This window comes from Podarcis raffonei, chromosome 13 (genome assembly GCF_027172205.1).
Source record: "Podarcis raffonei isolate rPodRaf1 chromosome 13, rPodRaf1.pri, whole genome shotgun sequence".
NCBI lineage: Eukaryota > Metazoa > Chordata > Lepidosauria > Squamata > Lacertidae > Podarcis > Podarcis raffonei.
The window spans coordinates 40,194,645-40,218,128 of NC_070614.1; the positions used below are offsets into that span (position 1 = coordinate 40,194,645).

At 48.8% G+C, this 23,484-nt stretch overlaps 1 protein-coding gene and 1 long non-coding RNA gene across 13 annotated transcripts; one reads left to right on the forward strand and one right to left on the reverse strand.

Moving 5' to 3' along the window:
• Positions 1–1,301: 1,301 nt before the first annotated feature.
• Positions 1,302–3,208, reverse strand: LOC128400935 (uncharacterized). Its single transcript, XR_008327393.1, has 2 exons — positions 3,111–3,208; positions 1,302–2,615 (listed from the first exon to the last, which is right to left on the reverse strand). It is a non-coding gene; the product is annotated as an uncharacterized LOC128400935 (long non-coding RNA).
• FBRS (fibrosin) lies at positions 2,740–22,211 on the forward strand. Of its 12 annotated transcripts, none has more exons than XM_053363474.1 (18): positions 2,751–5,202; positions 8,649–8,822; positions 10,479–10,514; positions 11,086–11,115; positions 12,037–12,085; positions 12,721–13,129; positions 14,104–14,342; positions 14,949–15,148; positions 15,324–15,368; positions 15,545–15,640; positions 16,267–16,335; positions 16,418–16,447; positions 16,639–16,875; positions 17,044–17,176; positions 18,376–18,462; positions 18,556–18,639; positions 19,793–20,012; positions 20,651–22,211. In XM_053363474.1, the coding sequence occupies exons 1-18, from the start codon at positions 4,810–4,812 to the stop codon at positions 21,393–21,395; spliced, it is 3,276 nt and encodes a 1,091-aa protein (XP_053219449.1). In that variant the 5' UTR covers positions 2,751–4,809; the 3' UTR covers positions 21,396–22,211. The 12 variants fall into 12 exon arrangements, with proteins under 12 accessions (XP_053219446.1, XP_053219451.1, XP_053219447.1 ...); XM_053363480.1 differs by having other exon boundaries at positions 2,755–5,202; positions 16,639–16,710; XM_053363481.1 differs by having other exon boundaries at positions 2,758–5,202; positions 12,724–13,129; positions 16,639–16,710.
• The last annotated feature ends 1,273 nt before the right edge of the window (positions 22,212–23,484 follow it).

Sequence of the window (23,484 nt, forward strand, 5' to 3'; positions counted from 1 at the left end):
GGAAAAGCAAGCAGAAGAGGCTTAAGCGGGCATCTGAAACAAAGTACTTGTGGTGTTTGCTTCATGGTAATAGGGAGTTACAGAACCTAGGTGCAGACACATTAAATGCCCTCTTGTAGAAGAAACAAGGCAAGCAGAATGTGGCACCCTTAGTAGTCCCAGCTGCTGGACCAAACCCAATCAAAGCCTAGGATGCATCACTGTATTGTATCATGTTGAGCTTACAAACATCTGACACACAGTGGCCAAGCTATCCCAATACAGGAATTGTCCTCCCAGACAAAGGTTTACAGATGGAGTTCCTGGCCATTGAGACTACACGGATCCAGGAGCACCTTCAAGATGCAAACCACCCAAGGGAGAGTCTGGAACAGACAAGTTGCCTCCTGGACTTGGGAACCACTCAACCATAGTCCTTGGTCTTACTGTGATTATTCAGCCCACTGGTCCAGGGTGTGTACAGCCTAACCTGAATCAGATGTATAAAAGAAGTAGAGCGGAATGTTGGCATACTGATGACATCCTGTCCCAAAATTCCTAGCAACTTTATATGTATGGTAAAAAGACATTGGTGATAAAGTGGTGCCTTGTGGTGCAGCATAATGTAAAACCACTGTGGCACCAATGAGTATCTTTTCAACTGCTACTCTCTGGACCTAAACCTGCAGATAGGATCAGAACCACTGCAGTGCAGTGCCTCCAATACCCAGCTCACAAGAGTTGGTCCAGGAGAATGCCATGGTTAATTATATAAAAAGCCACCAAAAGCTTCAGAAGGAGGAGAATGGTTATACTCCCTGTGCCTTGCTCTCAGTAGAAGTCCTCCATCGGGGCCACCAAGGCTGATTCAGTCTCATAATGGGAAACTGAATTCCTCTTATGGGAGCGATTTCCATAGTTTATGTGCTGTGTGAAGAAGTATTTCCATTTGTCTATCATCATCATTGTTTGGTGACTTTGTTAATTGCTTTATCTTGCCCAGGGCAACTCAAAGCAACTTACAACCAAACAGACAGAAGACCCTACATACATACATTAAAACCAAGAGGAAAAGAGAATACATTAAAAACACCCCATCCACTTCTAAAAGGCCACAAATAGTTAAAAGGCCAAAGGCCTGGTTATAGAGGAAAGATTTTTCCTGTTGCCTAAAGATATGTAATGAAGGTGCCAAGCAAGTCTCCCTGAGGAGAGCATTCCACAAATGGGGAACCACTGTAAAAAAGGCCCCTTCTTGTGTTGCCACCCTCTGGACCTCTTGTGCAGAAGACATACAAATAAGGGCTTCAGTGACTGCAGGGTCTGAGAATAAAGTTTTAATATTCAGCTTCTTTGGATATCCACAAGTTCTAGTGTTGGGGAGAGGAATGCCTGCAGTTGTTATGCTACAACCTTCTCTAGGCACCTTACTAATAATACACAACTGGTTGGTAGTTACTCTGCATCAGAGGGTCCAGGGTGCCCTTGCCTTGTTGAGAACACTGGAGACCACCCTCTTAAACAGACATGCATTAACTACATTGTGAACCCGCCCACTCACATATTTTCTGCTAGTTTTTATTAGCAAATGAGGGCAAGGAGCAAGAGAGCACATACGGTAGTTAGACTCATTGCTGCAAGCACCCTGCCCACATCGTCAGGCCACATCAGCTGAAATTGATCCTACAACACCAGTTTAGACATGCATGGCATTGGGCACCTCAACAGACTGCAACAACGATGTCCTTCCAGAGTTCAGCGACTTTGTCTTCAAGGTATAAAGCAAAAGGACCACAAAGAATTAGGTTATCTAAACACAAGTATGCATCTAGAATAATAGAAGGGACCTCAAAATACATTTAGTCAGCTGATATACAAAATCTGTGACTGCTCCATCCACTGTGGTTAAAACAGCTCATATCATCAGTAAGTTCTTTATAATGTTTAATTGAAATCCCCTTGTAATTTGAAGCTGTTAGTTTGGATCTACCCTGAATGACACGAAATGAATTTGTGCTATGTAATAGCAATTCAAAAATTCAAAAGTTGCTGCTCTATTTCTTCTTAAATTTTCTAATTGGACTTGATTTCCTTCCCCCTCACTGTACTGGAGGTCTTCCTCTGAGCAAGCTCCAGTTTTTAATTAAACTCTAAATCAGGTTGTTGATAATGCCCCCCCCCCCATTTCTAATTCTCTACAGTCACAGTGCAATATAAACTTCTGTCAAAGTTAACAACAATGCAGAAGGATTGATCATATCTGATTCATCATAGTTTCAGCTACTTTCATCTGACCAAAGTCTATAACAATTTTTTCAAACAAATGCTTTTGAAATTCAGTGCAGGGCTATTGCTAATGGAATAGTATCAAGGCTGAGAGATACCCCTGTAAAAAATCCCAGAGCAGTTCTGCCAGGCAACGCAGACAGTCCTCTACTGAATGGAGGGTTCAAAAGTACTACTTTATGCGGGAGCTTGGAAAGTAACAGTTCCATTGCGGGAGGATGGCATCATATGGTAGTGTTGTGACGTCATCAAGTTCTCCTTCGTCCTCAACGGGCTGCTACAGCAGAGGCGTGTGGCGCCGAGCCCTATGACATCACGCGCTGGCGTTATAGCATCACCGTGCGAGGTTGCTGCGAAGAAAGTATGACATCATCGCATCACGTTTGTCTCCGTGAAACCATGACGTCACCCTGCGGAGGACGGAAGTGACTCTGAAGGCGGGGGTGTTGGTTTAAGGGAACACCCTCCACCTCGAACAGTCTCCAAGGGGCGGGTGGGCGGAAACAGAGGCTAACCGAAGGGACTATTTCCTTTTCTTTTTCCAGCGGAGGGATTTTTTAAATGGTTCCATCAACGCAGAGGGCGGAGGGATATGACGCTGTGGGAGGAGTTGCGTGCCGTGCGCAGAGACGAAGGGGATCCGGCAGAGGCTGCTAGAGGGAGAGGGAGAGTCGGGGGGCAGCCGCGGAGACGGAGCGGGGAGGGGGCAAAGGACGGCGAGCCGAAGGGGCCCCCCACCCAGGCGCGAGGGGGACGGGAGCGCCACGCCAGCCCGCCTGCCGGCCTCCCTCCCTGCAGCCGGACCCTGCCAGCCAGCCAGCCACCCCTCCCCCATCCTTACTCACCTCACCGCTTCGGCCAATCAGCTGTGGGGGGGCCGCGACGATAGCGGAGGGTACCAGCCTCGCAGCCAATCAGCGCCAGGGGCTCGCGGGGCCGCTTGCCGCGAGCCTGGACGGAGGCGAAAAGGTGGGGTGAGTTGAAAAGCCCCCTCAACGGCCGGCGCTCTTAAAGGGACAGCTTGGGGGGGCGCGAGAAGAGGGGGCACTTTCCGCCGGAGGACAACAACCCCCCCTCCAACCGCCAGCGCCTGTCAATGGATTTAAAGGGAGCTCGGCCCTCTTAAAGGGGAGTTCTTCTCGGGCCTCATTGTGGCTGAGAGGGAGGGGTGGCCCTTAAAGGTGAAATTCGGGTTTCTCCGGAGGACCTTGAACGCTGGATCCTTAAAGGGCAGCGCAAGCTGACAAGGAGGAAAGAGAAATGCTTGGAGAGCTTTTCATTCCGGTCGTTGGGAGAGTCGGTGTCTGACAAGGGAGAACTTTAAATCCACATTCTTAAAGGGGAGGCCATGCTTTGGCAGGAAATGTGTGGCGGACTCAAAATCGAACACTCTTAAAGGGGAAATTGAGACACAGAGATCCGGACCCTTAAAGGCAAGGTCACACCCTGTGGGAGGAATCCGGGAGGCCTCTTCTGCACGGACGGAGGTTCGCGAGGAGGAGGAGGAGGAAGGTGTCGCTTCCCGGGAAAGCAGAAGAGGAAGAAGAGATGGCCCCGCGGAGCCGCTTTCCTCGCGGGGAGCCCTCGGCCGAGCGGAGGAAGTGAGTTGCCCTCTGGGCGGAAGCCGCTTGCCATTGTTGGCAGGAGCCACCTCCGCAGTCTTAAAGGGGAGGCTGCCCAGGCTGGCAGCTCTGTCGGGGGCGAACCCCCAATTCCCCTGAGGGAAAGTCGAAAGTGACAGTTTCGCGGTTCATCTTCGGAGGAAAAAAACCACACAGATAGGCACTTAAAGCAAAGGCTTCCTTCAACCTGCAAGAAAGTTGCCATGCGCTGGGGTTTGTTTTAAAATTGGGTTTTACAAACAAACAAATATATATATATATATTTAAAGGCACACTGTGTCGCAGTTGGAGGGATGTAAAACCCTTGTCCAAGGCGAGGGTGTTTTGACAGATTTCCTTCCCCACCCAAACAGGAGGCTCCATGTTAGAGAGAGATCTCTGTGCGCTGGCAGGGGCTGATTTTATGTAAAGGAAGAAAAAGTTATTGGATCACCTTCCGCTTCTTAGAGTTCTATGTTGAAAGTATTTAATTCTTTTTAATTTAATGGTCTTGCCTTTAAGACAAAGACCAAAAACAAGCAGAAAAAAACCAGAAGCTGCCATCCCTGTCACTTGAGAGGGAATTAAACTTGAATGAAAGGAGAGTTGTTTTGACTTTCCCAGAGCAAAAAGGATCCACTTGTGTTGAGTGGGCTCTCTAAATGTAAATCAAGGAAAGGTTGCTGACAACTGTAAGGTGTAAAGGCCAAGGATTTTTTGTTTTGGCCACGAAATACAAAACCCCCTTTTTTACGGAAAAGAAGAGAGGAGTTTCGTTCTTGCTTTTCCAAGTGGCATCTGTGGAAGAACAAGGGCTCAGTTGAGAGCAGCTGCAATGCAACTGGCTGGGGAAGGGTGAAGAGTGTCCCCCCCACCTCCTTGCGTGTCTGCAGTATCCACAGGACACAACACGACACATTCTTTGTACCTCAAGGGGGGAACCATGGAAGGAACAGCGGCAGCTCCTGCCCCATGCTGGAGTGGGGGAGGAGGCAGCAGTAGCCGAACACGGAGGCAGCGGCGTTGCTCACGGCGGGACCGTGAGAGCCGCTGCACTCGCCGCCGGGGAGGCCGTCCTGGGGATGGGTCTCGTCGTGGCCTCTTGTCGTCTTCATCTTCAGGATCGGACAGTGAAGGCCCCTCCCCACCTGCTCCTGTGGCACCTGGAAAAGGCCGCTCCCTGCAGCAGCAGCAGCGTCGAAGGCGGCGGCCCCTCCGGCGGCGGAAGAGACCCTCTGGATCGTCCTGCAGCCGCGATGAGGAGGAGGAAGAGGAGGAGGAAGATCTCATTGATGGCTTTGCCATTGCCAGCTTTGTCAGCCTTGAGGCACTTGAGGTGAGGAGGTGTCCCAATCTATCTGTGGGGTCTCACGGGCCTTTGTACAGTCTGGGTGCTGAGGTTGGCTGGGAGTGATTTTAGTTCTGCAGGCCCCTCAGATCTGTGATACAGAAAGGAAGAAGAAAGAGGGAGAACCTTGGATTCTCTTGTCCCCATAACTCAGAAAAGACACTGGCTTCTGCTTCTTCCACGGGAAGAAGTCAGCTAGGGTGGGGTGTGCTGGAGAATAGGAGTAAAAACATATGTAAATACTAGTATATTTTAAGTGCAGCAGGTTTTTGTTCCCCTCCCTCCTCTCCCTTTTGTCAAGAGACAGTGATGGATCTAGTGGACAGTCTGAGTTGCTCTCAGATAATTGGTGAAATTAAACAGATGTGGGTCCCTGATTGGTCTCTTGGATGGTAGATCCCTAGAAGTCCCTTATAAGAGCAGAAGAACTTAAAGCTATGATTGGTAGTGTTCAAGCCATCTAGCACAGGACAAAGGCAGATCGGTTGTTTGAACTTCAGTTTGCTCTAGAAGCAGAAGCCAGTGTTGATATAAAAGGGAGCAAGACCATGGTAAGATGGTCTCCTGCCTTGTCAATCATCTCAGATAGGGAACCACATGGATCCGTCAAATTAAACTGATTGGCATGTGGGAGAAAGGGGGTGGGGACAGGTCTGTTTTCTGGTAAATTGTTGTGAGAAGAAATACTCTTTTGTGAGAGACTGGAGGAGGAAGTAAGAGGGGGAGATGAGCTGCTGTCAGAGGAGTCTTCAGCACTTGTAATTAGATAAAATGGTTATTGACTAAAGGGAGCAACCATAGCTCAAAGCTGGTAATTTGTATATAAAAACTTGAGTTAAATCCCTAGTAGTACTGGCTAAATGAACCCATTGTCTGCCTCAGTATAAAGTGCCCCTTACATATGCGAAGGTCTAGTATGAGACATAAAGCAAAGGAGGCTTTAGTAAGCTCCAATCAGTGTGGTTTTGCTGTGAGTTTCTTAGTGTATTGAAGTTATGGTCCCTTTTTCATGAATATTTCTAGGATTGGGATGTGGTCTAATAAACTCTGCATACTTTGGTAGGTGTGGGATTATGTGACTTCCGTAGGTGCTGATGTGTATCTCTCAGGTGACATGCAAAACATAGCTGCTTCACTTGCTGAAGCAGCAAAGGAGGCTCTGCTAAACACAGGAATGCTCCAGGCTGGACTGGCTTCACCTGCCTTTCCAGCTTGACAGGACTGGGTGAGGAGCTGGGCGTGAACACAGGTGCCTTTGCCAAACTCCAAAGGAATCCAGTGCATTGCTAAGAACTATTCACTCCACAGCCACAGAAAATCACGGGTGGAAGAGCATGCCTTGGTCTGACACTCTGCCACCCAGAGACTGGCTGTTTTCTCTGGATAAAGTCCCAAACTTCTTATCTTCCTCTGAGGCCTTTCCTGTTTGTTGGCATCTCTCTTGAGCTAAGCCGATCTTCCCTAAGTTATCAGCTCTCCCCAATGCACTGAAGGGGACTTTCATTTCCCGTAGTGGCCAGGTGAATGTCTGTTGACAAGACAGACTTCTTTGATTGTGCTGTGCAAATGCAGCATTCCAGATGCAACTGACCAGGCGAGGCAAGTGTTGTGTGTTTGCTGAGCTTTTCAGAAAATTTAATCAATTGCTGCTGGTTACAGTGGTGTGTGGTATGGCTAGCTTCATTTTGTTTGGATTTAGAAGATTGACTAAATTACATTTTTATCTCACCATTTCTCCAAGGAACCCATGGTATACTTGGTTCTACCCCCCTACACTATTTTAAATGATGTTTCACTTTATAGTTTTATCTGATTTTTATGTTTTGTAGTGATATCTATGTAACCCCCTTAGAGACTATTGTAGTTAAGCAGTGTATAAATTGTTTAGATAAATAGATAGATAAGATTTGATTAGATTAGATAATCTAATTTAACCCTAACCCTGCACATCTGGTCAGGCTAAGATCCTCAGGGACACCCTTGTTGTTGTGTGTTGCCAGGCATAGTCAGTTATTATTTTGATATATCCCCCAACCTTCACTCTGAAGTCTCAGGATGGGTCACAGCAATTTAAAATACAACATTTGAAACTGTATTAAAGGTCAGGGTAAAGAGGTGCATCTTCAGTTTATGACAAAAACTATATAATGAAGTTGCCAGATGCACCTTTGTAGGGAAGAAATTCCAGAGTTCAAAAGTTGCTCTCTCCTGGACCACCACCACCAGTTTCTGAGGGTAGTAGAACTACCAAGATGGTCCCTCTCCTGACCTTAACATCTGAGAGATTCTGTAGAGAAGGAGGCAGTCTTTCCAATATTTGGGGCTTAAGTTAAGGATTTTAAATATTAACGTGAGCACCGTGAATTGGTTCCGAAAATGAACTGGCAACCAGTGCAGCTGCTTTCAGACAGGGATTGTGCGAGATCTAAATGGAACTCCAGCCAGTAATCTGCCCACTGTGTTTGAAGTTTCTGGGTTGCCTTTAAGGGCAGTCTTCTTATGAAGCAAGATGGGAGAAGACCTTGTCTGCAGTGACTCTCACTTGGTGGAATACCCTTCCTTCTCACTGATGGGTGCCACTGTCTCTTTTTGGGTTTCATCATCAGCTGCAGACACATTTATTTATGCAATCATTTTTAGGGTAGCAGTGCTTGGTGTAGGTGTTGAGATATTGTATCTTTGCATTGCCTGCTGTTCTGGTTGACCTTTGATTAAATGTGGACTGGAAATATTTTAAATAAAAATTTAAATGAGAGATGGGCCCAAGGTCAACCAGTGAGGCTTTATAGCTGAGCAGAAATTTAAACTGAGACCCTCTGTGCTGGTTCAACACTCTGCCACTACACCATGCTGGCCCTTTGTCTGGCTCTATTCTCATAATGCTTAGCATAAGGTTATAATTTGTCACATTTTTATCCCATCCTTCTTTCAAAGAACTCAGGGTGATGTACATAGCTCCCCATTAATCCTTCTCATACAGTTACAAGGGTGAGAGGCAGTGACTTGACCCAAAGCTGAGCAGAAATGGGAGTTCAGCTCTTCTTGATCAAAGCCCAGTATACACCACACCAACTCTCCCATACTGGATATACACTTTGATCTCTTCATTTTCCATGGTTTGTGTAGAAATGTAAATTTCTACCATATCCGCACACTAATGTAAGAAGGGGTGTATGTTATTTCTGAGTCCAGTCAGCCTGGTACAGATGATCAAGTAATTAACACACATAATTATTCCCACCTTCCCATTTATTATTATTACTACTACTATTATTATTATTATTATTATTATTATTATTATTATTATTATATTATAGTTGTCTCTAGGAGCTGAAATACATCCCAACATCCCTTTGGGGTTAGCTTAGGGATTCCTGAGCTTTTCTGTGCTCAATATAGTTTTAATGCACACCTGCCTTGTCACCTTCCCACAGAAGGATGCTACCTTGAAGACCCCGGAGCGGCTGGAGCTTCGGATGAAGCATTCTGGAAAGAGAAAACGGGGAGAGGGGAACAACTCTGAGCCTGAGGATGAGGATGGGAGCTCAGAGAAGGGTCGCAGCCGGGAGAGAGCAGTGAGGAAGCGTACCAAGAAGCGGCACAAAGAGGTGAGACCCGTGGCTAAGGGGTTGGAAACTGCTTTTTATTGTGTTGCCTGCTGTCAAGCCTGCTTTTATATGCTCCCCCCATTTTGCAGGCTTAAGTTTAAATCTCTTGGGCAGTTAATTGGGTGACTTGTTGGGTTGGGGGAGAATGGACGTCAATTAGTATCGGTTGTGGCTGGTCTAGGACATTGTTACCAACAGGATTCTGTTATCAAATAACTTCTTTTTTAATACACATGCTTGAAATTTGCTAGGTTTTGTTGTGCAAAAAGGCAGGCCTATAGCAGCAACTAAACTCTATAGTGCTGAATAACTTGGCCTATAGTGCTGTATGTCTGGTGAATTTTCTTCTCTTTCTGAGTATGACATTATGTTAAAAATATGGGTTGAGCAAGAGGCAAAATGAAAAGCTGCTAGAATTCAATAAGATTACATGAAAACGTTCTTCAGATCTTGAATACTAAGGCTAATTGCGAATTCAGGACATAAGGGAAACAGAGAGCTTAATGTGAACCAGAACATAGCATCCTGCCTGGGTCAAGCCACTGAATCTGTAAAACAGAGTTTCTTTGAGCTTGTGCAGCATAGCTTTCCTTTGCTGTTAAATTACCATATTTTTTCTGTAGAAAAGAATTAAAAATAAAGGATTCCAAGTACTAGTGTATTGCCCTGAGACAGATTGAATCTCAGCACTCCTGCTAGCTGACAGCAACAGAGCGGGAGCAAAGTTGCCCTCAGAAAGTGGGACTCCCTCCACAGGATGGCTTGTGGTTTATTTATTAGAGGGCTTTCTGTTGTGTTGTTGAATCTCCAAATGGCAGATGAGTTTTGGTGACATCAGCAATGACGCTGCATCGACAGGGTTGGAAATATTACTAATAATTTGATTTGAGGAGGGAGACAAATCCCAGCCCAGCAAAATTGCTCTTGGCATCCTCAAAATGCCTAATAAATTTAGAGCAAATAGTGGAGCAGTGGGCGTGTTTGGACAATCATATAAACTGAGATATGAATGAGTCCTGTGCATCTGCATTCAGGTGCCTGGCTTCTTCCTTTGCTCAAGCTGGAAAACAAGCCAGGAAGTATTGGCTAACTATAGTTTCACGTTGCATCTGAACTAGGAAATGCTGGTCAATGGCTTCTGAAAAATCTAGGCTATGAAACCAGGGTTTAAAGTTGGTTGAATACTTGAGTTGTTTTGGAAGTTATTAACTATAATTTCCTGGTTTGGCCATCATGGGATATTATAGTTAACTGATCTTCCTGTCTTGTTCATTTGCACAAAGGGAGGAGTGAAGTGACTGCATGAGGAGGAAAGAGACTCGTTCATATCTCAGCTTTTTAAGCTGAGATGATCATCTGAATGCAGCCAATTTGTGTCTGTGTGTAGCATGCCAGCCAGAATCTCCTCATCTTTGTGGAATACTCAGCATGTGATTCTAAGGAGGACACGTTTTTCTTTTATTTTCAGTATTGCTCTTAAAATCTTACTACTCTCCTGACAAAACAAGGATGCTTTCTCTTAATTTTTTATCTTTGGGATTTATTTTTTTTAAACTTTGGGATTAACAGCCTCCTATCCTTCTGAGTCTAATCTATCTTTCTTTATTTTCCTCTCTCTGCCCCCACCCCCGGCCAACCTTTATTTTCTTTTTCCAGCCTTCTCTCCAATCCTACCTGGAAACTGGATATATAGTAAGTGGGCAATGTATAAGCATTCTCTCCCACACCCCTGTTCTCTTGGTTTGGGCTTTAGTTTTCATTAGTAGTGAGTCCTGGCTGCACACAGCTTCACAGGGCACTGTTTTAGCTTCCCAAAAATTATTTCCTTGGCATCCTTTCCCACCTGTGAACTGGAGCAAGGGTGTGTGTGTGTGTGTGTGTTGTGTAAATCGCCTCCAGGAGATGTGTAACTAATCCTCTCCACTCGGTGCTAAACCATGGGAGATGCTGGTCCCTTGGAGAGTGAGAAGGCACCAAGCCTTCTTCCTTAATCTCTGATGGATTCAGCCGTGCTTCTTTGCAATGATGCCTGCCTGCATGATTTATTTGCATTTGATTCTGTTCCCCTCTGAGGCCTTGGGTGGGCCATGGGTTTGGGGTATCAGAATATCAGTCTTTCCATGTGCCATAAAATACTACCTTAAGTCTTCTGCAGAGCCTGCTGCTGACCAGCATTGTGGTGGGGTGTGTGTGTGCCACTGAGGAGCATTTCCAATTGGCTGTACTGATGGACTTCCTTCTTTCTTTCATTCTCCTTTTGCAGTGTGATACAGAAAGTGACCCAGAGGAGCAGGTAGGCATTGACCTCACCCTGGTCCTGTAATTTGCCAGGCTTCACTTGTGACTGCCACATCACTTGACACTTGTATGGGAGTTTTGGGGCAGGGCAGATATTGCAAAATGGACCCAGCAATTTGAAAAACACCAAGGTCCCATTTCTCTGCATGCTGAGCCACATGGGATCCAATTCTCCATATTTCTCATCCCACGCAAATGTTGGTGTTGTGAATACTTGAACCACATGTGGTGTTAAGGTGCTGTGGAAAATGTGCAGACATTGGGCCTTTATTTATCTTATTTTATTAATGATTTGTCTTCCACATGAGTCTCAAGACAATTTACATAAAAACAACTAAAAATAGCTTTGAAACCTGTACACAAAACAACAAAAGGTATGTTTAAAACCAATATGGAATAATTACCTTTTCACCTGGCTGGAAAAGCTTGTCAAAACAAATGTCATAAATTGCTTTCCAGAAAGTACAAATAGTGAGCAGCTGCCATATCTCTCTGAGAGTTACCATGGAGCAAGCTTCTGATATGTTAGGGACTTCAAGGGGACACTTTTGCAGAATACAGTGACAAGGGCAGCAGGTCAAAATGAGCACCTTGAATTTACCTGGGAGGGTGTAGGAGGCCAGCATTTGTCAACGCTAGCATAATAATTTCCCAGAGGCCTGTTCCTTTTGGAAGGAAAGCAACCGTGTTCTGCACCAACCATAGAAGTAGTGGCTAGAAGTAGCAAATCTGTCCTTATTTGCATGACAAGCTACTTCCATTGCTTGCTTCAGAAAGAAATAGCATTTGTGTCCTTCAGAAGCTTCCTGACTGCTTTTCAGGTTGGCCTCAAAACCATTTGAGATGGTGCTTATTTTGTGCCGAATTCTCTTCTCTTGACTAAATAATGAGTGGCCTGTTTTTCTTGTCTCTGTAGGCCTCCGTTGATGACCTCGAACAGTCATTCACTGTCTCAACCAGCAAAGGTGGGTTTGAGTGCACAGGGTGGGGGCTGCTGGTCAGAGTAGAAAATACTGGCCTAGATGGACCAATAGTCTAGCTTCCTTTAATGTATATTCACAACCATATTCCTATTAGCATCACTGAGACTGTGCTCTTGTCCAAACACCAAGGTGCCAGAAAGACTCTTAATAGACAGCATGGTATTCTGGTAGGAGTCACTTGCACTGAGTTTCCTTTCCTCTGCCTCATCACATTTCCTGTGGTGTGCTGGGAGCAGATAAGCTGCACTGGATTGTTTCTGTTTTTGAAAGCTAATGTAAGCTTTTTGAGTAACAGCAACACCTAATATCTATTCATGCTAAGTGCTTGAAGTACTGTGACCAGGTGGGCCTCCTCTCCAGGTGTGTTTTCTGCTCCCTTTGTGTTTGCTGTTTCCTAGAGTTTTTAGGGTCCAATTGCTTAAGAATAGTTCCTTCCTCCACCCCCAAAAGGATTCTTTGAAATAGATTGTGACATAGCCCCTCTCCTGCTCAACAGGACATGTGGCTGATTTGCCGAGCCAGGGAGTCTATGGCTCAGCAAGGATTGAACCACCAGTTCAAAGTCTACTCACCTGGTACTCTCAACCTCTGTTTTTTCTTTCTGTTTCTGCCCCCAGCAGCCTCGGGACCCATTGGTGCATTAAATGGGAGCTGTGAAGCCAAACTCTCTGTGATCCCTAAAGTCTCTGGCCTGGAGCGGAGCCAGGAGCGTAATTATGAGGCCGACCGGGACCCCCTGCTAGTGCCTTTCCTGCCCAAGGAGCCCCCTTCTCAGGCAGCCGCAGCCCCTGCTCCAGCTCAGGCCTTGCCCCCCAGTCCTCCTGCCCCACCTCCCACCAGGACAAGGGCTCAGACGCCTAATGCTGTTCGTGGGACACCCCAACCCAAAGGCCAGCTGCCTCCGATGCCTCAGGGGGGAGCCATCCCCCACAACCTCACCCAGAGCCAGCTGCACATGAAGGTACCGCCCTTTGCCAGTCAGACGCAAGCGCCATACGCTGTAGGGCTGGATCTCAGCACCGGAGGGTGAGTCCCAGTGCACTTTCTCTCTGTGTTTCTCATTCTCGCTTTCCCTCTTCCCTCTATTTCAAGCTTTCTCATGTCCCTCTTACTTGTCTTCCTCTCCTTTTTTTGTCCCCTCTCCCTTTGCTTCCTCCTGCCTTTGACCCGTCACTCGTCATCCTCCTCCTTGTCCCCTTCAAGCAGTTTCCCTTCTATCCTTTGTGTCTTAATAATAATACTTTGTAGAGCACTCATAAGGGTTTTTTTATTTTCCAATCACTATTTACATCTCTATAAAGTAGGTCACTATTGGCATCCTTATATTCATACCTATATTGCATATTGCAACTGGGTTGACTGGAGCTGATGGGGGAGAGAGAGATGCTTGCCGAAGGCCACCTCTGGCAGAGGCAAGATTTGAACTGGGACTTGCTGGGCCCCATTTTGTGACTACTCAGTGCATGTTGGCTGCACTCACCTCCCCCCCCCACATTTTCTCTCCTTCTCTTACTCATTTTTTTTCTCCTTGAGTGTTGCCATTTATCCTCATTTTTTATTACAGAAAATGTTTTATTCTTTCTTTGCAACTGACATTACTGCACTCACTTGGAAGATAATCGATTTGGCAATATTAAAGTGCAGATGTGTCCCAGCTTAACTTGGCAGCCTAAACACCCATAATGAGTAATCTTTTATGTAGGATTACTTCGAATAGAAGACCCTCTGTCTCTGGCTTGTCTTTGCAACAGCCCAGTGAGGCCTGTTGTTGTTGTTTCCTTTTTGCTGACTAGGGACTTCTGGTTGGGCAAACCTTGTATTCAAGCCCCCCTACTCCCCCCCCCCCATTGAATCCATTGCTGAGTTGAGATTTGAACCCAAGCCTCCTGGGTCCAAGTTCAGTGCTCTCTTCAGTGCTTCTGTGCTCTTCTGGCTTCCATCGTTACTCTGTCTCCTCCTGACTTCCCCACTCCAAATTTATTTTTCTCTCCCTTTTTCAGGTGCAGCCGCGGCGCAGCTCACCCCAAGCCCATTCTCCCTCCATGCTCCCCCTCTTCCTCTCAGCTCCCTCACCGGCCCTCCACCCCCTCGCTGGCCCTGCCTCCCCACGCCTTTCCGCCCACCCTTCGGCCCCCTTCCCACCACCACCCAGGCATGTTCACCCCCTCGCCTGGCCTCCCACCGCCACCCCCGCTGCTTCAAGTTGCCGGGCACCCAGCTGCAGCCGCTGCCATATCTGGTAAGAGGGACTTGGCGGGAGGGGTGTGGCTGAGTGTGATCTGCGGTCTTGGGGAAGATGGTCAGGGGCGATGTAGAAATGAGAAGGGGTGAGAAAGTGGGGCCTAGGCTAAGAAAATAGAAGGTTACTGTCATATATTTCATGTTTTATGATAACTATAGAATCCAGAGAACTCTGTGTAAAAAAAATTTTTGTAGCCCTCGTGGTGGCGGCATTTGGGGCTGGGGAGAAAGAAATGTGTGGATATACAAGGGCAACATGAAGCAGAAAGGAAAGGATGGAAGTTGGGGCAGGGGAGGAGGAAAATAACTGCCAGGGCAGATATACGAAGGGTTTTATTTGTGTGTAGCAGTGCTGGCTTTGAAGGTGTAATGCTTATTGGCAGAAAGCCTTGGCAAGAAGAGGAAAAATCTGGAGTCTAGCCTAGAGAAGCACTTCCAGAAAAACTGGGAGTTTCTGTAGGGCAGGGCTCTGTGGCTCTAGTGAGTTGTATGGGTGAGGTGATTGGGGTGGGTGTCGAATCTTTTCCACGCTTGCTTCCTTTCCTTGCTGGCTCCACACCCCAATCAATTTGCTGTTGGGTGACTTGTTCTTCTACCTCCCCAGAACAAGAACTAATCCGCCAAGACCTGAGTTCGCGCTTCCTCACGGCCCAAGGTGGCGCCGACATGGGGGCTGCTGCCATCCGCCCGCTGGCCTTCCAGTTCCACCAACACAACCACCAGCACCAGCACACCCACCAGCACACCCACCAGCACTTCACCCCTTTCCCACCAGGCATGGTGCCCACAGCCAGTCCAGCCATGGTGAGTGTAATCCTGGTGAGATTGCTGGGAGAAAGGGAGGGTGGGCATTGGGAACCATGGCTGCATCCCCTCCCTAGTGTAGGGCTGAGTTTGTCGGTGAGAGCTGAGATGATGTGCATTATGGGATTCTCCCCTCAGAGTTTTCTCACTTCTCGCTTGTGCCTCTCTCTTGCAGTATGAGAAATACCCAGGCAAGATGGATGGGCTCCTCCGGCACAATGTAAGTGCGGCCTTCTTGGAGTAGGGAGTGCCCAGGGGGTTGACCTGTTGGCAGGGGGACCCAAGGAAGCTCTGAGAGTTGTGTGTCCTGAGGAAGGAGCAAACACCCCCCTTCTTTCCCTTCCCGCCTTGGTTTTCTCTGGGTGGCGCTTCCATTGCTTTCTCTTCTTCTTCCAGTTTTATGCCGCCTTCCCCCCAACCGTGTCGGGGATCTCCCCGGTCCTGCCTCCCGCTGTGACTTTTGGCTCCCTGCAGGGGGCGTTCCAACCTAAGGTGAAGCCTCCAGACATAGTAGACAAATGGGCTTTTCTGTTCTTTTTATCTTGGAAGGGGGGAAGTTCTAGAATTCAGGGCTCCTGGGTTCCCCCTCCCCAACCTCCTGGTGGATTTTTAGCAGGGAGGGCGGAGGGCCAGGACTCCTGGGGAATCTATGTGAAGAGTGGGGGGGAGCAGAGTATGGGGATGCGGGGAGCCAGGGTTACTGGGGAGAAGTGGAGCCCCAAAGCTTTTGAGCATGAAGAGCAGGTGCTTGGACTCTTGGGTTCATCTGCTGGCTCTGGGAAAGAAGTGGGGCCAAGGGGAGCATCCCTCGTGATTTGGAGAGCATGCCTGTGTGTGTGTGTGTGTGTGTGTGTGTCCTGCATGGCCTGCATGGAGTGGCATTCTCCCCTCGTCCTGAGGTGGACAGGGAGGCTGGGAGCCAGAGCTCCTCAATAGCTGGGTTGGAGAGCCAGGATTCTATGTGGAAAACAGAGAAGGCGGAGTGCAAGAATGGATTTCTGACCTCTGCCAAGAGGATTGCACGATTCTCTGTGTGCTTGGGAGAGGGTTCTGAATGTGGAGAGAGGAGAGTTCTCCTCAGCAGCCTGTCTCCTGCTGACCCACTGTTTTTCCCCCAGAGCACTAACCCTGACCTGCCATCCCGGCTGGGGACTGTCCCACCTACCTTGTCCCAGAAAGGCACTCAGGTGAGTGTGCCATCTGTATAGGGGGCGGGGCAGTGTGGAAAGGATGACTAACCCCCCACTTGGCTTTTCTGTCTCCTTTCAGCTCACCGATCCCTTCAGGCCGACGCTAAGAGTGAGTAACCCTGGGACCCCTCCTGGACACGGTGCAGTGGGGTGGCTGCTCGGGGTAGCAAGGACTAGCGATGGCTCACCCCACAGGGGGCGGCGGTGGGGAGAGGGGCTCAAGTCAGGGTGTAGGGCAGCTTGTGCCTGGCCCAGCAGGGACATAACGTACAGAGCTGATGGTTCCCCCCTCTCTCGTAGAAGCCCGGGAAGTGGTGCGCCATGCACGTCCGTGTAGCATATATGATCCTGCGGCACCAGGAGAAGATGAAGGTAGGGTGGGCCTGCGCCACCTCCCCCCTCCACCTGCGTACAGTGATGGGGTGTGGCGCAGCTCCTGCTGGTAGCCGCCAGAGGGTCGCTGCAAGCAACGGGAGAAGCCTCTCCCATTCTGCTCTTCTGATGTCTGTGCTGGACCCTGGATGCAAGGCGGGGTCTGTGAGTCTGGGATAGGAGGCGGGTAAACGGGAACCCCAAGACCAGAGCCTGTGGCTGGGCAGGAGCAGGAGGTGTCCCTGCCAAAGAGTGGGCTGCGGAGGCTGCTGTGAATAGCATGCCAGGCCTGGTTGCTCAAGGGGGGCCTCTGTACCCTTTATTTCCTCTCAGTTGGTGCAAGGTGACCCCCAGAAATTGGACTTCCGGAACGACCTTCTCACCGGTTTGCCTGGGACGGGAGCCTTTGGCAGCCTGCCTCACAGCCAGGAGCTGGCACGCCCAGCCACTCTCTTCACAGCCTCAGGTCAGTGCCTTACTCCCCATCCTGCAGTTTAATAATAATAATAATGTAAACTTATTATTTATTATTTATACCCCGCCCATCTGGCTGGGTTTCCCCAGCCACTCTGGGTGGCTTCCAACAAAATATTAAAATACAATGGTCTGTTAAACATTAAAAGCTTCCCTGAACAGAGCTGCCGTCAGATGTCTTCTAAAAGTCTGGTAGTTGTTTTTCTCTTTGATATCTGGTGGGAGGGCATTCCACAGGGCGGGTGCCACTACTGAGAAGGCCCTCTGTCTGGTTCCCTGTAACTTGGCTTCTCGCAGTGAGGGAACCGCCAGAAGGCCCTCGGCACTTGATTCTTAAAAGGCTGAGGGCACTCTATAACCCAGCCTGCCAGATTTCTGGGCCTCCTGCAAACTCTGTGTACACTCTTTCCCTTCTATGGTACTTGGAGGCTCCCCTAGAACTATGCCAGTGATGATAGTGAGCTTTTTGAGGGACCCAGTGTGCAGGATTTCAAGGCTAGTTTTCCCCCCCAGGTAGCCCTGCCTGTGAAATGTGAACTGGTGTGCCTTGCCATTTATATGGTTGTGTCAAGGCAGCTAAAAACGAAACTAAAAAAAGATTACGTGCTGCTTAGATTATTGGTAGTGACAAGGGACTCTTATTCCTGCTCATGTTTTTGGGAGCCCAGCATCCTCTACCTGAAAGATAGTATCTCCTTGTATTAACCAGCCCAGATGCTGATATCCTCAGGGGAGCACCTTCTCAGTCCCATCAACATCAGAAGCACAGTTGGTAGTGATGTGAGAGAGAGCCTTTTCTTTGGCTGCTCCTATATTGTGGAATTCCCTCCCAAGAGAGGTTAGCTTGGTTCCTTCTTTGTATCCTTCTGCCAGCAGGCGAAGATGTTTCCATTCAGACAGGCTAAGGTGCAGTCAATGCTGATCACTTTGCCACTGTCAGGGCAAACTGCATTTTAACTGCTGGTTTGAAATGGGTTCTAATGGATTTTCACTATTGTTTTTAACTAGTTTGTTTTTACTACTTAGTATGTTGTAATGATATTTTTTAATGTTTGAAGCTGCCTTGATCCCAACTTGGGGAAAAGGCAGGCTATAAATATGTTAAATCATGTCACTAACCATGAGGTGCACCCCCTTCTGTCAATCCCAGCATCTCGAACATTAACTTTTCTTCCTGTTTCTGTCCTGCAGGTGCCATCCACCACCCAGGCAGTGGCACATCATTTGGTCCTGCCGGCACCCCTCATGGCTCCTTCCTCAGCCCCAGCCCCCACATTGGTAAGAGCTGGCGCACCAGAATGCCAGGGCCGGTGGGGCAGGACCCAGCATCTTCCATACGATTGTTCACTCCTCTGCTCGCCTCTTTTCCAGATCCCTTTGGCAGGCCCCCCAGTTTTGCCTCCCTCGGGGCGCTCTCCAATGGGGCTTTTGGGGGCCTGGGCAACCCATCTTTCAGTGAGTATTGTTTGGGGGTTAGGGGCATAAAATCTGTAATTAATGGGGCCAGAATGGTGTTCTCTACAGATGGGGATTTGAACACAGGACTCTTTCCTTTCCTCTTACTCCACCCTCTACTCTTACAGCTGGAGAAGTAACCCAGGAAACTTGGTTTTCCGTCCCAGCCCTTGCAGCCCCATTATGAAGAACTGGAGGCAGAAAATCCTGGGTTCTAAGTTTTGGGCTTTTTTTGCTCTCCCCTTGTTTCACCCACATTCCCTTGTTTCCCTCTCAGAGCTGGAAGGAAAACCCAGGAGCTATGGATCCCACCCTCCTCCTTCTGCCAATTTCTGTGTCCCCTCTCAGAGGCTAAGTTTCAGGACTTTTTCCATTGAGCCAAAGCTTTTGAAGTTCCTCCCTTTGCCTCCGTTTGTGGTGCTCCTACCACCTGGCTGTCATTTCAAGGCTAAGACTTTATGCCTCCTCCTTGCAAACTTGAGGCTGTTAGGACTGATCTAAACTTTCAGAAAAGCAAATGGGGCAATAACTGGGTTGGGGCAGGAGTGGAATAGAGAGACAAATTCTGCCTTTAGGAAATTCACATATTAGGAGAAGCCCAAGTTAGAACCTGTGTCCTTGGTATGCTGGCTTCCTTCATGCAGGAAGTTTTTGTTGTGAGAAATCATTCAAACGTGTGGTGCATTTCCTCGCCCTCAGTTCACTACAGCATTTGGGAGGGGGCTATTTCTGAATGATTGCATGCACGAGCTCTTATTTATACTCTTTTCACCATGGTGCAGTGTTCATCAGTGCTCTAGACATGATGGCTAAGCTCTACCTCCAGGGTCGGAGGCAGCAATGCTTCTAAATACCAGTTGCTAGAAGCCACAGAAGGGAGAGTAGTCTTGTTCTCACTTCCTGCTTGCTGGTTTCCCACAGGCGTCTGGTTGGCCAGTGTGAGAACAGGATGCTGGACTAGGTTTGCCATTGGCTTGATCCAGCAGGCTCTTTTTATATTCTTATTCCAACTTGGGGACCTAGTTGCCCCCACACTTCTTACCTGGGTGAGCCCAGCTGCCTGGGGCTTTTGAGGACTCTGCTGCACATGGGCCATGGGGACAGCAGTGTTTTCTAACGTGCCAGTTCCAATCTTTCTTCTTTCCCCTCCCAGACTCGAGTGCTGTCTTTGGGCAGAAGGACAGTCCCGGAGCTCCAGCCTTCCCTAGCCCCCATGAGGCATGGAACCGCTTACACCGCACACCCCCTTCCTTTCCCACCGCCCCAGCCTGGCCCAAAGGTGGGGCTGGAGATGGGGCTGAGCGTGGAGGGACCCAGCACGAGAAGGAGAGCGAGAAGCCAGAAGGGCCAGTGATCAAGGATGAAAAGGACAGGTAAGAGGTGGGACACAGGTGATGACAAGGGGGTCAAGGCTATTCCTGGATGAAGAGTGAATGGAGTTCGATACATTGGAACCTCTGTTTTTGAATGTAATCCGTTCCAGAAGACAGTTTGACTTCTGAAAAGTACGAAAACCAAGGATCAATGGGCAGTCTGCAAAACCCATTGAAAACATGGAATAATAATAATAATAATTAATAATAATAATTTATTATTTCTACCCCGCCCATCTGGCTGGGCTTCCCCAGCCACTCTGGGCGGCTTCCAAAAATATTAAAATACTATAATACATCAAACATTAAAAGCTTCCCTAAAAACATGCAGTGGAAGCCGTTCGACTTCCGATGCGCATTCAAAAATGGAAGCAATTACTTCCAGGTTTTTGGTGTTCAGGTTCTGAATCGTTCTGCTTCTGAGATGCTCGAAAACAGAGGTTCCACCGTATTCAGGAGAGGGAGGGCAGTTGCCACTCTTTGGGATCTTTAGGTATGGGTGGAGTAAGAGGCAGTTGGGCCAGCCCAGTGTGACAAATAAGGGGTCTGCATAGGGCTGGGTGACAGTACCAGGTTGTGGAGAGTGACTTTTTCCTCCCCCCAACACAAACTTTCTTTTGCCTGTGTATGTGTTTCAGAGATGCCCTCTTCTCGCGCCATCCACTGCGTGCCTCTCCAGCTACTCCCACCCCAAAGAACCTAGCATTGGCTCACGAGGAGCCCCCAGGCCGGTCACACATCCCAACAGAGCGTGAGCATCGCTACGGAAGCCCGGCAGGTTCAGGCCACGCCTCCCGCTCCCCTTACCCAGAGCTGCCTCTGAAGAAGGAAGTGAAGGTCAAGGAGGAGCCTGAGTTGACGGGCTTCGAGGGGGCGCTGCGCACGGGGCCTCCCTTCCACAGCACCCTGCATGTTTCCCATCCCCTGGGGACGCTGGCTGTGTTTGAGAGACCCCAGGCTGGAACTGGCGGAAGCGTCTCCCCATACCTGGTTGCTGCCCCGCCCTCAGCTGCCTCCTATGCTGCGCTCGAAGCCTGGCGTGAGCCCTATCACCGGGGGCTGGAGCTGCACCCGCTACAGCGCCTGCCCCGCTACCTGGAGACCCCGTCGCCTGCCGCCACTGCCGCCGAGGACTACGAACGGGCCCGGTTATATGGTCTGGCGCCCCCACCCCACCCCAGCCTCATGGCCTATCCCCGCCACCCAAACGGGCTACTGGCAAAAGCCACCCCTGCTGCGGCTGCCGCCGCGGCTGCTGCCGCTGTAGGACTGCTGAGCGCTCCCCCGCCTCTCATCCCTGCTTCGAATGCTCGGCCCTGCTCCCCCCGCCGTGCTCCTGACATCCGGGAACTGGCAGCCTACAAGGACCGGGACTCCAGATAATGGTGCTCTGGAACATGTGTGCACCTGTATCAAGCAGCTTCCCTTGTCTCCAGTGGACTGGTGGGGTCAGCGTGAGCCCTGGGCAGAGAAACCGAGCCCCCCATCCCCTTCCTGTCAGGCAGGGATAAGAGTGCAGCTTCCTGCTGCCTTAACCTGAGGAGCACCCAGCCACCCCTCCCAGAAGGACTTTCGCCTCCTTCAGCTATGAATAGTTGGAACCTCTTCCAAGCTCAGGTTGGGGCTTAAGAGATACGGGGTGTGATGTCTCTGTTTTAGAGGTGTTTGTCGCGGAGGGAGGGCAGGAGTCGAGGGGCTGGTGTGCCCCTGGTTTGGGGTCCCGGTTTCTTCCCAGATCCCTCTTCCTAACAGGTTTTGTGTCTGCTTCCAGTATTCCTGCTGGGCTGAAATGGCTCTGGGGCGTGTTCTTCTCCCTCAATGGACTGATGGGAAAGCTGCTTTCAGGGGAAGGGGGAGGGCTGTATCTTGGGGCACCTCCCCCTGCCAGGCAGTGTAAATATTTATATATTCTGCCCCAAGCAGGTGGGGGAAAAGGTTTTTTTGTACATTTATAAAAGGTTTGAGATTGTGATTTTAAAAGTGACTTCTCCCTCTTCTCCTGTCCTCCCCCCACGGCTCCCCTTGTTTTTACTGTACTGCTCTTTTCTATACCTGTATCCGCACCCTCTCCACCTCCCGGTCCCTTTCCTCCTTCTGTAACTGATCGGAAAGGTGCAGTGAGGAGGGTGCAATGCACTTGTCCAGTGCCCCTTTTCTTCCCCAGGTTGGTTAATTAAACCCCAAACTGGTGCTTCTGGATTCCTCGGTGTGTGCGTGTGTGTCTTTGGATGGCTGGTGGGGAGGAGGGCAGGAGGAAGAGGAGGGGAAGGCACAGGACCTCTACAATCTTTCTCACTTGAATCCTGGGTGTTTAGCCCCATCTGTTGCAAGCAGGACACTATTTGATTAAAACTGGAGCTCTGGGAAAGGGAGGCTGGCACCCTGGACGAGTTTAATTTTTGTAGCCCTTTAAAAGATGAAAGGGAACAAGACTTGGAGCCAAACTGTACACTGTTTGATCAAGATTCCCCCAAAAGCATCACATCTCCAGAGCAATTGTGACGGTATGGAAGTAGGACACTGGTTTTACAGGAGGTGAAACACTTTGGCATCAACAGTGTTTTTGCTTTGGAAGAGAAATGAAAGCCTCATTTTCATCTCCCTCTTCCCTCACCCTTTTGCTTTAGGGACAAGAGTGATAAACCAGTGCAAGTGGCTGCCTGAAATTGAAAGTGGGTTTTCCATTTTCCTGCCTCCACCGTTAATCCTTCCTGCACAAGTCCTAGACTTAGAGCCCAGCAGACAAAAGCCCTTTCTCCAAAGCATGATCCCACACCCCAGAGAGCAACTTAAGAAATGCCCATTTAAAAGCTAACACCTGCCAGGGAGTTGGGCAAAATCAAATGGTCCAAGATACCTACATGACAGACTTCGTAACTCCTTTGAAGTTGGGACAAAGTATGTTTTGGTGCCTCTCACTTTGCATTGCTATAAGCCATGCCAAGACACTAAGGTAAATTTGGGCAGGTCTACAGGTAACCCCTACCAGTCATACCCAGAGGTTTCCCCACCCAAGTGTGGTATTTCACTTTGCTAGCCACTATTGAACACTGAGCTAGATTTGATTGTTGCTCTAAGCAGCACTAAAAGCCCTAAGGATTTCTCTTTTCACCCTAAAGTCTGGATTCTCATTATTATGAGTTGCCCTAGTATGATAAATCATGCCAAATGAGAGTGGAGGAGGAAGTAGGCCATTGGTGCTGCTTGTAGCCTGGTTGCTTATGGCAAGGGACCCGTCCATAATCCGCTTTCAAACCAGTAGTTGTCAGTCTTCGACACCTCTACCACAAACACTTCCTAATGTTGAGAAAGTACACAGAAGGGGCAGACATCTCCAAATCCTGTACCGTCCTGGTATATTATAAAACTAGATTGGCAGTGTGGAATTGTTGTCATTGGGGAAATCCCCTGGCTATCACCAGCCTGAGATCTCTGATTCTGGAGTTTTGTTTCACATCCCTTCCAACTCCTT

Bases quoted from the DNA above. Each gene is read 5' to 3' on its own strand.
- FBRS (XM_053363469.1), top strand. From the start codon at position 4,810: ATGGAAGGAACAGCGGCAGCTCCTGCCCCATGCTGGAGTGGGGGAGGA. The intron at 16,876-17,043 runs GTGAGTCTGGGA...ATTTCCTCTCAG, and splicing joins CTGGATGCAAGGCGGGGTCT to TTGGTGCAAGGTGACCCCCA. The intron at 18,640-19,792 runs GTGAGTATTGTT...TTCCCCTCCCAG, and splicing joins CCTGGGCAACCCATCTTTCA to ACTCGAGTGCTGTCTTTGGG.